Here is a 15,321-nt window from a genome sequence, read left to right as displayed (position 1 = left end):
AAATTACTGGAGGGTTGGGTTTTGGGATTGCCTTGAAATTTACTTGATATTTACTGGATATTGCCGATCCAGCCTCTAAATGATGTAGGCTGCAATAGCTTGTGCTTATGAATCTGGGCAATGGCTTTGTGTTCAGGAACAGTCCTAAAGTCAGGGTCAACTTGGCTAGGATCTTTCCTTGTTTGCATAGACATCCTTTGTGGCTTGATCAAGTTGTGGAAATTCTGAAGCTACATGTCTCCATTTATAAGATGAAAAGGAGCTGGTGTAGGTCTGGGTGCATATTTAATATGAGGATGTTGAAGGTAAGTAATTTAATATTTGCAGTGTGTTTTGAAACTTCAGTTGCAGGGTATTGTGCAAGACGTTTTGTTGATGGTTGACTTTGGATTGCAAGTGACTAAGATAGAAGTCATCAGTTTGTATTTGCTCATTTGAATAACTTGTGTTTTGCGTATGAAGCTGTATGTAGGGACAGAAAAGCACTGAGTCATACTGTGTGTGCTATTTCTGGAAGATCAAGCAGGCTTAAGACTTAGAGGAGGAGGAGTTTCTGGGATTTTTCCAAATTCTGTCAACAAAACAAATTCTACCCGTGTTAATCATCAGAATGAGTTGGAGTTATTTGTGTGTTGTTGTAGTGTAGCCTGGCTGAAATAGGCTACTTGACCTTGTTTTCAATATAGTGGGGCTTTCCCTGTGAGTGTGATAAATCACTCATCACTGCTTTGCAGATTGAAAATATATACACTGATCATTAAGTCTTCAGTGGACTGAAAGGAGCAGGTGACTCTTGGAACACATTGAGATTATGTTTGTGCTCAAGAGCAAGATGAAATACCCACCTTAGAGCACCATGCTATGGCACCTGCATCTGCTGCTGCCTGAGATAATTTGGGTACCTTAACATTAGGTGTTACTGTGCTGAACAGACATTGCTTTGACTTTCTGTCAACACACCTCTTACCTAGCAATGAGAATTATCCTCTCTTGTTTTAAGGTCTTGTTTTGTTCAAGCAATAGTTGTATGATCCACTTTTCTCAAAGGACTGAAGTCTTTATTTTGAAGGAATGAGCTAAAATTCAGCCTGCATTTTTGACTCATCTATTTTATATCGACAAAGAACCATGAGAAAAAGGTAGCCCATAAGCTCATGTCAAGTTGGAATAAGCTTCACTGAGAACGTGGTCGTGATTGTGGACTTGTAAATGGAGTACCTTTCCTTTAAGACGTCTTGTCAAACAGCTCCCAGACAGACAAGTTGAACTGTAGACTGTAGACTAAACTCCAGGTGTTTGTGGCACATAGAACTGTACCCAAAGTTGAAGATGGATGTAACTGAACTATGTGAGTTTTTTTCTGACCAAGCAGATAAGATGTGGAAATGATCAGTCTGTTTCTTGACTGGAAGTATGAGTTGTTCAGTGGCTGCAGATGTGGAAGTAGCTGTGATCTTGGGAAAGTCACCATTTAAAGGGAGAAATTATTGAAATGCCCTATGGGTACTGCAGTTTTAGAGCGTAATTACCTGGTGCTTTTAAAAAAGAAACACTTCTAGGTTTAGCCTTTTTAAACCTAAATCGTTTTACAACCTCAAGTACCCTGAGATGCCTTAATGCATGGAAAATTTAGTGAGTTAGAGAAGATGAACAAAAGAGCAAAGAAACTTGTTAATTCCTGTTGTCTGTGCTGGGTAAAGAGGCAGAAAAATCAGCTGGACATTGCAAAAGGTGTGGAAATGCAAGTTATGCTGTCATTGGATTCTTGACATTGTTAAAACATTAAACCATTGAAGTAGTCTTAATTCTCCTGTTTGTTACTTTGTGGATCTTAGGTGTTGCTAAGGGTGGATGGGCTGAAGCCTTCTGTGTGTCTGGGTGATGCAGTGCAGACCCTGAGCTGCTCCAAGCAGGAGTCTAGCTGGAGTATCCTGCTAGTGTGACACAAGTGTGTAGAAAGTGGGAGAAAAAGGTGGCTTACTCCAAGGATCATCTCGGACCCAGACTGCAACCTGTGCTGTGTCTAGAGCAGAGATGAAAAGTATTTAGAGAATGGATTACTCACTTCAAAATCCCAATATAAATAAGACTAAGTGGTACTGATGGTTGCACAGTAGAAGTGGAAAATAAAGCTTATCATGGTTGATGTTTTGAAGCTAAAGTTGTTCTTTCATGTGTTTCTTCTTCTGTGCTGTGTCCACACAGCATACCCATGCCAGGCCTGAAGGATTCTGTTAATGTGCATCCTCCTGTCTACGCTATTTAGAAATATATTAATGTTTGTTCAAGTGTTCTCCTACTGTGTTTTTTCAAGTTCTAGTTAAAAGACATCTGCTTAGTGATCTCAAAGTTGCCCTTAGTTTTAGTGATGGCAGTGGAAGCCATAAGCTGTTCTGCTGGTCTTGGTAAATTCCAGCTGCAAACTTACTACATTTTGAAGGAATTTGTTGCTTGGAGAGAATGATAAGGCAAGGTTCCAGGTCATGAACAGATTGAATGGATGTCAACTGATAGTACCAGTAGCTGCACACTGCCACCCAAACAGCTGAAAAGAGAGGTGTGTGTTACAGTATGCTTCTTTTTTTGGGAATGGGCTTTCAGAGGTGACTGGAAATAAAACAGTATTTTTTAAAATAAAACTTTGTCATGAAAGTATTAATGAGTAAATAAAATTGAGTTATTTATCTGTTATACTGGAATGAAGAGAGGCAAGGATTTAACATGTCCCATTTTGAATCCAATAAATAATGTATTATTGGGTGGGGTTTTTTTTCTATCCTCCCCTTAGTGGAGATCTTACATGTTCAAATGTGCTCAGTTCCTACTAATTTGATGTGTTTAGTGGACAGTCCCTGTGCACCTCTGTTTTGGTGCTGGACAGAGGGAAATGTCCTTTGATAGCAGACACAGCATTCTAATCTGGAAGGCTCTATAAAACCTGTTTTTAGTCCACCAGTAGCTACTGTTGAGATGTCTGCCCGCTCAAGAATGAATTTACCAATAATACTTGATTTCTTGAAAACAAGAGAAAACAGAAAAGCTTACTTGCACAACTAGCTCAGTAATGGAAATGTTAATTGAGAATAAAAATGGCAAGTTTGTATGTTTGGAGTTTAAATTAGGGCAAAAGACATGATGGGAGAATTATTTTTTTTTAATGAAGGCCTGTCTGCATTACCTGATTTGATAAGCAGCCTTGCTTTTCTTTTTGAACTTTAAATAACAGATTTGCAGGGTGAACCAAGTCATTGTGTTTTCATTAATTGTGGATGAAGTAATTTGTTATGACCAGAAATTTAATGAGAAAACAGAATTCATGTTTCAAGCAAGTTGATCCTTTTATATTTTACATCCTAATACTGCTGATGAGTGGGACTGTTTTGAAAGCCATTTGCAATCTGCAAAGTTAGTATTTTCAGCATGCATTTGAGTGTTTTGTATCATTGACAAATGCATGGTAGGTCTTCAGAGGTGGGAAATGATAATGTGTCTCTGATATTTCAAACAAGTACCAACTGAAAACTCATGATAACTTGTGGTTTTAATTTGTAGTTGCTTTTGAGAGTGCAGATATAGGGGAAGTGCTTGTTTGCTTGGAATCTTTTCTATATGATAAGTTATAGAAAAGTTGGTAGTTAACCATATCTGGTACAAAATATTGAGAACTAACAAATGGTAACTAAGTATTTTGTGTACCATGAGAAAGTCTGGAAATAAAAAAAACCACCTCAACTTTATCTTGTTCTATTCAACCTTATTGTGTGATTTTTATTCTGAGGAGCAAAGCCTATTGTCTACAAACAAATAACCAAACTCCATGTCCCCAGAGGACAATGTACCTTCCTCCTGCACTGATGATTCACAGCACTTTTGAACTAGTATTTATGAGGAGATTCTTTCCCAATACTTGTGGAAGTCTCTCAATACCCAGTGGTCCAAGAAATCATTAAATTAACCAGCATCTAATTTCAGTAACTTAATTTAAGTAAGAGTGGGTTTCTGTGACACAGGGATGTTGAAAGAAAAGAATTAGTTTGGTAACTTTGTTCCAGTCAAGATGCTGGATGACTTTTGTAACTGGTTATGAGATGTCCTCACGCTTAGATATTTGTGTCTTTTGGGGACAGATGATTCCCATGGAGTCCAGTTGTGAGCACATGTTCCAGATATGTAACTTGGGTGTTACTGCGTCTGGCTCCAGAGGATAAAATGCCAAGCAGGGGGTCAAGGGAAGGGAGCAGAGCTGTTCTGGAAGTAAGAATGCACAGGACTAAGTGTTAATGAAGAGGTCCATAAATGGGAACAGAGGCTAGAATGCAGCATATGGAAACAGAGAAGCTGAAGGTATATTTGTTATGTAAGAGAGTTAGAAGTAGAGGAAAGTCAGAAAGGGTAAGAAGGAAGACTCACAGAGAGATTAAGAATAGGATAAGGACAGCTGGAGGAAAAGGCCTGGAAGAGCCTTCAGTGATTACAGAGAAAGATCTTCTTTCAAACTGCAGTCACTCAGATTGATGCACAGTATTTAAAAGGATGTCATACAAATTATGAGTCATGTTTTTTGAGCGAACAGTGCTGAGCAGATCTGGTAGCAGTTTCAGTGCAGAGGGGAGTGATGTGCTGAAGAAAGTAAAGGGCTGTTCTTTTAGGTCTTCACTAGCAGTTTTTCTTCTACGTTTTTGCTCTGTGTGTGTTTTGATTATTCAAGGAGATGTGGTTTTGGGGGAGACTGGAAGAAAACAAAGTTTTGGAAAAAGACTTGAAAGAAAAAAAGTCTAAAACACCAGGGCAAAACCAAGTCAGTTGTTTAATTTTCAACTGATAGTGTTACTACAGTCTCCTTAAGAAATTCTGCTGATTTATGATTTCTATAATGATAACAAGCCCCAAACTGCTAGTTAGAAAAGAATTGTAAATATTGTTTTCCTCTGTAGGTATACTGATGTTTCAGACTCTTGCCAATTTATCATCTTAGTATTGCATAATGCAGCCAATTCATGTTTTCCAGAGCTGCCCAATTAAGTTAAGTGTTCAGAAGTTTCCATGACCTTTAGGTTTCTTTGTACTCTATGTTGTTTTGCAGAGTATGATAGACTTTGTGGTTTACTTCCAGTGTAGCCTTTCTTTTATGGAAAAGATGTCACAATGCAAAAAGGCCATGGTTTTGGGTTGTGTTTTTGAGCATTTAATACAATGCTAATTTGACATTGCTTTTTTATTTTTCTAAAATGTCTTGGCATACAGGAAACTGTATCTCATACAAAAAGGGTCAGCAGCAAAATATCATACTTTAAAAGTATTGTTAGGCTGAATATATGGCAAAAATAAGTTGAAGAAAGAAGATCCCCTTTGAGAAGCTTGTTGCAGGACATATGTACCTATATCATATTCAGTGCCTTGTCCTCTTCAGTCATATCTGTGTGAGCTCCCAAACACAGGACTGTGTTCACTGAAATTTTTGAGTTTTCTCCAAAACATTATGGTCTAATGGAGGTTTCTGAGGTCGATGGGCATCAACCTGCTGAGTGAATGAATCCAGGCTTCACTGTAACCTTAGAAGATGGAGGCTGGAGTTGGAAAAGATGGGAGGTGGAGGCTGGAGTTGGAAAAGGTGGCAGGTGGAGACTTCTAAGGGAGGATACATGGGCTACCTTAGTAGATGCAGCACTACATTCATGTGTTGCTTTCCATCCAGACCTAAATACTTCATCTGTCTGCCTGGAGTATAAACACAGAGACCTCAGGTCTGTCTGCCCCTGCCTGTGTAGGCTTGCATTTGGAAGCTTGAGCTTATTTCTCAGAGCTGTTTTGCTCTTTCTTTAGGCACAGCACTGAACACTAGCAACTACTCATGTAAGAGCACTGATTAATATACATATATATAGGTACATATACATGTAACTGGTTGCTCCAGTCCCCCTGCCCTGAATAAAGAAACATTGCCCGGGGTGTTGCTTAATATTTAGTAATTATGAAGTCCATAGATCTTGTTTGTACATGCCATCTCCTGTCTGCTGCTTTGGTCTGTGTTTGTTTCTGCACATCCATTAAGGCCTTGCAAAGCAAAATGTGACCACTGACAAGTTTTTCCTGCAATGTTGTAAATGTGCATATCTTCCTGCAACCTGATACAAAAAGGCTCTCTTGGTAATTTTTTTTTTTTAAATACTGAAATTTTCTTGAGAAAATACGGTAGATCATGATGAATTTACACTGGTGCATGTAATTATTTTATGTATGAACAGGGCAGTAAAGAACTTAAATAATTCAACTATCATTTTGAAGAGTTGTAGTATGATCTCTTATTAATAAATTCATATAACTGATAAGTGTGTGTCTATAGATTTATATATGCATAATCAAAACTTGTATGAGAGAGAGTGGACTTAACTAGGAAAAAAAGATCTGAAAATAAATAGAGAAATAGAACAGCTAAATATGATAAAATAACAATGTTGCCATAAGGAGAGGAAAAACCTCTGCTACACTTGATTTTTCTTAAATTATTTTTAGATGTATACATGAATGAGACTCCTTTTCCCCAAACCGCTCAGAAGATTCTATTCTGCAAAAGCCTTTGCTCTGCATCTTCTGTTCTTCAGAGGGGGAAACCTGTGAAGGAATCAATTTACATGTATTTGGGAGAATTTTTTACATGTGTAAAGTATCTGGAAGCACTGCAGTTGTGCCTCCGAATCAAAGAGCCAATATATTAATAGCCTGGAAACCAAACTGCTGTATGAAATGATTCCCGTTGGCTTAGGATAAAAGGTTTTTCCAAACTTAAATGTGTTCATTTTTCCAATGCTGTTTTGAAGAGAGAGGTTTGGCTTTAAGGGAGAAGTATTGTCACCGTGAGGCTGCCTCTGTCTGCACACCTGAAGACCAAGGAGGAACTGAAACCAAGCCTAGAACTGGTGTACATTGCATTAAGGCATCTCTCCTCTGAATAAAGACATCTCTTGAAAATTGTTGTGTTCTACAGTGGTGTCTGAGTGCTACTGAAACTCTTGTCTCTTAAATGCAATGTCTCACTTAAATGTTGGCCTCTTACTGTTTAGTGTTTGTGTGTGTCCCATCCCTAATTCTCAGGTGGGTGTGTTATGGGTGTGGGGCTGGATTAATAAACATTTTATGCTGCTGAAAAGAATAAGAAATACAAAGTTTTGGCAGTGTTATTGGAAAACTTTTTAAAATGTGTTTGTTTTCATACTTGGTGCTTCTGACTAGGCCAAGAGTTCACTCTTTTTCTGACTTTGAAACTGTATGTTTCTTTGCTTTTCTGTACATCATTCCCAGTTGATTTTTTATACCTCTTATTATCTGTCTAACACTAAATTAGTCTGTTCACTAGTCTGAAAATGTTGTTTTCATGCAACCTTCATTGGAGGAGAGATTCTTTGTCTTATTCCATTTTTGTTTTGACTTGTGTAGACTAAAATTGAGCTTGGTCCTCTTTCCCAACCTGACAGTGTCAGATTTGGTATATTGGTTTTGTTTAAAGTAGCCAAAGGTCTGAATGTTGTTTTGATGACTCCTTTGTGGCCTTTCCTTGTCATAGAGGAGGCCAGTGTTTGAGCCAAGTTCATGGTGCAATCTCAGTTGTCAGTGATTAGAAACCTTGTGAATGTCTTCTCTTATTTAACATAAGTATCAGTTGCATTTTAAGTATTATTTTCAATTTACCTGCTTCATAGGTTTTGACCAATAGTTAATTGAAAATGATCATTTCTTTGAAGAAAATGTCAATGAGGGAGAAAGCTTTTTCACTTTCAGCATCTAGTTATGTGTATGGAAGAAAAGGATATTTGTGCCTGTATGGATATAGTCACGATGACTGCATATGTAAACATGCTTAAATCTTTGCAAGCTTTCTTCAGGTTTAGCAGTAATAAAGTTAAATAAGGCATCCTAAAAGTGATGGTTTACCTCTATTCATTGCTCACTGGCTTATGTTATTTAAAGATACCTCAGTCAATACTTCAATGCTCAATGTACTGAATAGTAATAAGAATGACATGTGTTTACTTATCCAGACTGATACAAGCTATTCTGATGAATGCTAGAGCACTAAACTATTTGAGATAGATTATTCTTTTGAAAAAAGAAGGTCTAACTACACAAGAAAAATAACTATGCTAGTAATGCTATATTATAAGTCATATTTTACAGGATTAGAGTTCATATATGTGTTTCTGATGATAATTCTGAGATTCATTTCTGTGAATGCGTTTAGATATCAATAGGCTGAAAATTGCTGGACTATAATTATACCATAACTAAGATATAATCAAAACTAGAAATATGCATGTTTCTTTCAAAACTGGCTATGTTGACTTTTCTCGTTAGTAGAGGTTCATGTTTTCTGAATTCTCATTTGTTTCTTTTGTCGACTACTAAATTCTACCTTTGTGTAAGTGAGATCTTTCTGGGGAGTATGCATTTCTGGGAGTAGTGACCATTTTTCTTGACTTTGTTTTCCATGATGTGCAGCCTAGTGGTATGTCAACTGGTAAATGAGATAATGATTCATTTGCCATTTGCAAAAAAAAAAAAATAAAAAATTGATGGAAATGGAAAGACCTTTTTTCACCCTAAAACACAAAACAATGAACAAGCAAAAAATCTCTTCCAAGAATGTGATTGAATATAATCTTGCAAGTAGTCAACTTATTAAATGACTTAGTTTGATTTTTTTTTTTTAATGTGATATAAATTAGGAGTTGGCGGGTTGGATAATTCTTAACAGAGGTTTGTTTCTTTCTGTTTTCTAGACAACTCTGCTGAAGCAGATCTGTGGTTGTTGAACAGTTGTACAGTAAAAAATCCTGCCGAGGACCACTTCAGAAACTCAATCAAGTAAGTTGTTTCCTTACAAAGGTACTTAGCAATCAATGAATATTGCATGTCTTAAAGTTTCATACTTTCAATCTAGAAGTAATTTTGTGTTTTAGAGCAGGAAGTATGCCGAGTTTGACTGTTACAATGGTGAGTTCTCTAGAATGGATTTTTAGGGTGCAGTGGATTTTTTTTTTAATTAGCTATAACTCGTGATTATCACTACACTTATATTTAGGAGAACTGCTGATCTGTTTAGATAGGGGCTTCTATATCACTTTTCAAGACAATGTTGTAATACTCTTTTGAAGAGTTGACTTAGTTTTTTGGTTTTGGTTTGTTTGTGTTTTTAGTTTTTGTTTGATTTGTTGTTTGTTTGGTTTTGGGGTTTGTTTGTTTTTTTTAAAAAATATGTGAATGTTTAGGTTGTTTCTTTTTTCCTCTAACTAAATTTTGTGTAATTGGGACCTTTTATTTAGTGGTGTCCAGTGACAGGAGGAGGAGCAATGGCCATAAACTAAACCACAAGAAGTTCTACTTCAATGTGAGGAAGAACTTCTTTACATTGAGGGTGGCAGAGCACTGGAACAGGCTGCCCAGGGAGGTCATGGAGTCTCCTTTCTGGAAACATTCAGAACTCACCTGGACGTGTTCCAGTGTAACCTGCTCTAGGTGACCCTGCCTTAGTGGGGGGTTTGGACTAGATGTCCAGAGATCCCTTCCAACCCTAACAATTCTGTGATTCTGTGAAAAAGGTGTCAGGTGCATGCTTAAAACTATCTATTTCACTATACAGTTTCTTGAAAGATTAATTGATTAGCTTATAATAGAAGTCTTGTGAAGAATGTGTTTTATTTCTCAGTACCATTCCAATGACGTTGAAGAAGATGACATGGTAGCAAGTGCTGCTTCTGATTTCCACAGGTGTATAGTTGTGATGAGGGCAACTGGAAAACCCGTACCCATACAGCTGTCATTGCCCAGTATAAAGAAACATTGTGATATGTTTCTTGTAGATTTTATCTACAAGATAAAATGGCTTTTTGTGCAGTCATTTGTTTAGTGTGGTACACTCTGCAGATGGACTGTTTGCTGAAAGCCATTTTGGTGAGAAAAACATAGTTCTCAGGAAGGGAGAGGAGAGAGAGAAGCTGGATATAAGCTACCTGCTTGCAGTGTCGGAGTTACTAACAGTGTCCCAGGGCTGTAACCCGGAACAGAAACTGTTTGCCTGCAGTTGGTGGCACAACAGAAACTCCCTCCACCCCTCAGAGAGCTTCACTTCCTCGCTGCTGGTGTTGCACTTGGTGACCAGAATGGCTTTTTGCCTTTTTTCGCCATTGCCAAAAGAAAAAAAAAAAGGGCAAGCTATTCCCAGAACACTTCCAGCAGTTAGTGTGTGTTGGCCAACAGAACTGATGACAAGATCGTTTCCAGTTCAGTTGTGGCCATCTTTGGATTTTACTAATGCTGTGCCAGAATTGATGTGGTACGGTGTGTGTCCTAGCCAGTAGAATGGAGCTGGTTAAGAAAGAGGGCTTAACTGAAAGCAAATGACCAAAAATATTCCTTTGAACTTCATGTTTCTGTTGCTGCTCTGTTAATGAACCTGGTGTTATTTGTAGCCTGGGTTTATTCCTCTTTATCCTTACTTCTCCATATACTCACTCCTTTCCAGTAGCATGCATTGTTCATTCTCTACTCTCAGATCCTGTTAGTTCCCAGCTGTGAAGAATGACAACTTTTGTTGTTATTTTCAATAATGTGCATTAAATATTAATTTTCAATAAGGTGCATTAAATAGAGAGGAGAGAACCATATGTGGGTGCGCATTTGCGGGACTTGCAACTGAAAGATTAAACATCCTTCATCCCAGAAAAATGCAATACTAGTGTATTTGGGTTTTACAATAATGAGGAAAGCTTGTATCTCTAAAGAACACAAATTCACCCAAATACCTCTTAATTTGTTACAGAAACAAACCCAATGAATGAAGTTTGGGTGATACAGAGTGAGCTGCCATTATATCCTATCATAGCAGCTTGTTGGTAGCTATGGAGATCTTTGTTTTTCTCGCTTCAGTAACAAAATAAACATTTAGTGTGTGTTGTCAAAGCAAACATACTTTGAGTGGAAAAATTAATACTCAGCACAGGAAAATTCTTCTTTAAAATTAAAAAAAAATTCAGACTGAAAGTGTTATATAGCATTATGAATGTCATGTGGGAAAAGTATTTCAGGTTTGTTTATTCTCTACCCTCTGCAACAGTTACTTTCCTTGCATATATGACTTTAAAATGCACTGATTGAAACCAGTGGTAGCATATTTACACTGGTGGTTGAAGAATGACTGTCTGAAAAGCTGATCCCTCACTAATACCATGTGCCAAAGGATGTGCCAGAACCCAACAAAGCCTGTAGATTCCACCTTTTTTGATCTGATTTTCTTATAAAAATGAACCAAAACTACTTCAAAACTCTCTGAACCTTTGCAGATGTGTATATAGTTGATACAAGCCAACTGACAGTATAATCTTCATGCTTTATTTTTTTTTTATGTAGCTGTTAAGGAGTGGTCTGCTGCCCTTCAATATCAATAAAGTAGAAGCTGCTGAGCAAGGGTGATGTTATGGAGAGCAAAGAGCTGCTTAAAGACCATTAACTTATGATGGGAATTGAGAACTTTTCCTATGCAGATTTTATTCTCAGTTGGCTAGTCATGAAACAAGATTAAAGTAGAGGTAGGCAGTGGCAATAAAGAATTCTCAGTATTATAATTATGTAGGTGGAGTTTAAAAAATAATAATCATGGCTTGTATTTTGGTTGGTAATGAATATACTTATTGTCTTTAGTAGAGTAGTTGCTGGCCATTCCAGGGAATTACCAGCCTTTGGAAAGTTCCAGGAGTGTTGAATACGTCTGGTAATTTTTTCTCTAGTGGCATTAAACTCCTGCTAAGGTGGTGGGTTCCCATGTCAGGGGTAGCATGCCACAGAACATACCTCTTTACCCTGGCCTGTTTCTTAGAGTCCTAAGTATCTGTGAATGGTTGCAGTTCCAGGGAGTTGATGAAAAACTCAACGTGATGGTTGACATTAAATATTTAATAGCATTTTCTGCTATAATTTTTATTCTATTCAAATATAACTTTCTTAAAACTTAGCTGTTAGCAGCAGTAACAGTAAACATTCAAGAGGTAAGTTACTAATCTTAACTTCTGTAAACCACAGTAAATCTTTTAAGGCTACTTGAAGAGAATTAATCAGAAAAGCATGTTCTACGTGAGCTCACTTCCTTTAAAATACAGTTATTTTGCTCTCCAGTTTCATGCTCTAATACTCTTTCTTGACTGTAACATCTTGGATATGTAACTCACTTTTCCCAATAACCTCTGAAAATTCAGAGATTGTTGTGTGTTTCTAGCTAGCCATCTTCCCCCTGCTTGATCCGTTCCTGAGAGCTGGTGTGAGTTACTCATGTGTTCAGGGACATAGGCTTTTCCTTAGGGAGGTTTCCTGCTGGTTGAAGTATTATGGATAGGATTCCGAGGTCTCTCTTATCAAAATAGCAAGAATGAGGTCGTCCGGGAGGTGTAATGTGGTTATGCTGTTGAGGAGTTCGTGACCTGTCTCATGGTATAGAATAAATCTGACCACTGTGAGCATCTTTGTCACTATATATAATTAACATTAACAGTGTTCTGTGATGTATTTGTTGCTTCATTCATTTAAGGGACTCTTCAGTGTGTACTCAACCCTTTTCTTTCTGATAACTATGAGTTGTGACAGATGTGAAGGCTTTTAGCACTGCAGTAACACCGTGTGACTTCCATTCTGTCCTTGCTTCAAACACTATGTATGGGATCTCACTTTAATGCTAGAAGGAGCATCAAAACCTGTAGAATTTGTTGAAATGTTAGTTTAAGAGGACAATGATTGCAGACTATGCAAGTTGTTTAAGGCTCTCAGTGCATTAAATTGAAGGGTAAAAGACATGACTGCCTTTGGATGCAGCAAAATTTCTCTTCACCAAATGCAATTGTGGAAGGAAATTATTCTTTAACTTATTCTTTAAGTACAAAAGCTTTTTCAGAGATAAGAGTAATTTTCTGCTGCTTGACATCTTTGCAAGTGAAAATAACCCTGGAAGAAGGTTTTTTGTTTTTGTTTTTTTTTTTTTAACATTTCTGTATGTTTATATGATACATTTTGCAAGTTGAGCAAAACCAAAAATTGTACACTGTGCAGTGTTAACACTTGCTTTTACTAATACATTTCCAGTGTAGAAGTAGACTGTGATTTACACTTGTTTATATTGTTCACGCAGTAAAGTTTAAGCTGTGAAATACCTCTGGAAGACGAAACATAAGTATTTCAAAACTCTTTATTTCATAGATCCTGTTAGCATAAGAAGATGACTTCTGCTGAGTGCAGGTTTCTGAGATGAATGTCAGAGCCTGACTGTTCATTGCATTTCACAGAAATAGTGTATTACCGTGACTTTTGGTGTTTGTGTCAGAGTACTTAAGGTAGCAGGGCAGTAGTGAGAACTGTAGCTAGGGGCATTGCTGTTTTCTGTTCGTCTTGTATTGAAGAAAATGTGAGGAAGATCTGGATTCTCCAAAGTAAAAATGCCTGCAGAACAAACTTTGCTGAGTGGGAAGAAGCTTGGCAATTGGTTTTTTTCGTTTGGTTTGGTTTTTTTTGAAAAGTGTTGCCAATAATACTTCTTGCTCAGAACCTCTAAACTAATTCAGATAATGTTGATGAAAATCTTACCATTTTGCTGGGCTTACAGATTGATGAAATGCTTGTATTCAAGATATATGCTATACTCACTGTGCAAGAGGAACTTCTTCCCCAGATAACAGGAGTTACTTAGTTTTGAGTGGAGGCTGTAAATCTGTTAACTAGAATTTTAAATTGCAGTTCTTTCCTAAGAACAACCAGAGAAACCTATGTGACTGATGCAGTTGCTTCATCAAAACTTTGATTGGGATAGATTTAGCTACAACATTGGCATGTTTACAGTCATCAGAGATCTGTAAAGATCTCCGTAATCACACACTATTAACCAAAATTAGTTTTAAAATTAGTCTTATAGTGTATTATAGCTCATTCTGTTTTATAAAGATATAAATTTTTTTTTAGAAGGCATTCTAATCTTTGATATAATGTGTACAGATTAATTAGTTAAAAACACTGAATACTTCTCATGTGTTTGTTCTTTTGAGCTGCAGTATTTTTCTGGCAAAAATTATAAAAAGATTTTCTACTTGAGCATTTGAGATTTATTTTATTGTATAGCTGTGCTCATCCGTATTTCAAAACAATCAATTTCATTTTTATGTTCATTCTACTAGTTAGCAATTCTCAGCTTAAGCAATACCAGTTTCACTTATGTAATTGGTTGAGCTTTACGAAGGAGCCTAGCTGGCCCCAAATGATCTCTGGCTTCCAAATGCTGCAGAAGGATTTTATAAGATTAGAACAAGAATGTTATTGAGCTGGAAGTCTTCATTTAAAAACTTATCGGCCTGGTAAGCATTTTTTGTTCTTTTTAAACTTACTGAATATTGTCATCCATGCTTTTAGTGTCTTAAGTTGATGGAAGACATAGCTGTTGGTGAAGGATTCTGTGATTTAAATGATATTTGTTAGTGGAAGATTTTTTTCTGCATTTGAGTGCATTCTTTTTCTTGCACTCACCTCTGCTGTAAAAGAGAAAGTTAAAAGCTGATTGACGTGATGTTACAAAATGCAGAGAAAAGGCACACCATATAGAACTGAGTGCTTTCCATTGCATAGTGTTTAAGAAATAAAAGGGTTATGGACTGCTTGTGATTGCACATGTTACATGGCCACGTTTTGCAGGGATTTGAAAAAGCCTGGGTTATAAACCTGTGTGCACTTTAGTTTAATATTTTAAAAGGTTAAAAAAAAAAGTACAAGAACAGCGCCTGTTAAAATCAACTTCTAAATGCTATTCTGGGAATCTTTTCTGCTCTGAGAAGAACACATTTGGGACTGCTCTAAGTACTCCATGATATTGATGCTTTAAGAGGTTAGATAGCACAGTGCTTATTAAACCTCAGATGCTTTAATGGACTAATTAGCTTTTAGATACTCTATGTGTTGAGACTGATCATTAAGGACTGATGTACATTTGATCACCATTTTAGAGAAGAAAATATTACCAGAATGTGAGAGACCAACTCTGTTTCTTGACTTCATATATCTATATTTGAACTTTTTGATGGGATTGTAGTTACGGGTCCCCAGCTATGCAGGCTCCAGGAGCACTGATGCTTTACAAGTAGTGTTTACAGACACTGAAAATCAGTTAGTTTCATTACTAAACATACAAGATACACTTCTCTTTGCAAACAAATGCAGTCAACCATTACACATTAGTGATGTAGGTAAACAAGGAAGACTTCTGATTTGGAAAGTATAGCTCCCCTGGTAGTTCATGGAGTAACT

The 15,321-nt window shown here is 37.0% G+C and overlaps 1 protein-coding gene across 1 annotated transcript in view; it reads left to right on the top strand.

The window, feature by feature from the left end:
• Window positions 1-15,321, top strand: part of CDKAL1 (CDK5 regulatory subunit associated protein 1 like 1) — a 406,851-nt gene that overhangs the window by 61,082 nt on the left and 330,448 nt on the right. The window contains exon 5 of the mRNA XM_051799198.1: window positions 8,775-8,859. Coding sequence (XP_051655158.1) covers window positions 8,775-8,859 — 85 coding nt within the window. The remainder of the gene's footprint in view (window positions 1-8,774; window positions 8,860-15,321) is intronic.

The sequence above is a fragment of the Manacus candei genome, unplaced genomic scaffold (assembly GCF_025592945.1).
Source record: "Manacus candei isolate 608988 ecotype Guabito, Panama unplaced genomic scaffold, ASM2559294v1 h1tg000049l, whole genome shotgun sequence".
Classification (NCBI taxonomy): Eukaryota; Metazoa; Chordata; class Aves; order Passeriformes; family Pipridae; genus Manacus; species Manacus candei.
This window is presented reverse-complemented; position numbering and strand designations above follow the sequence as displayed.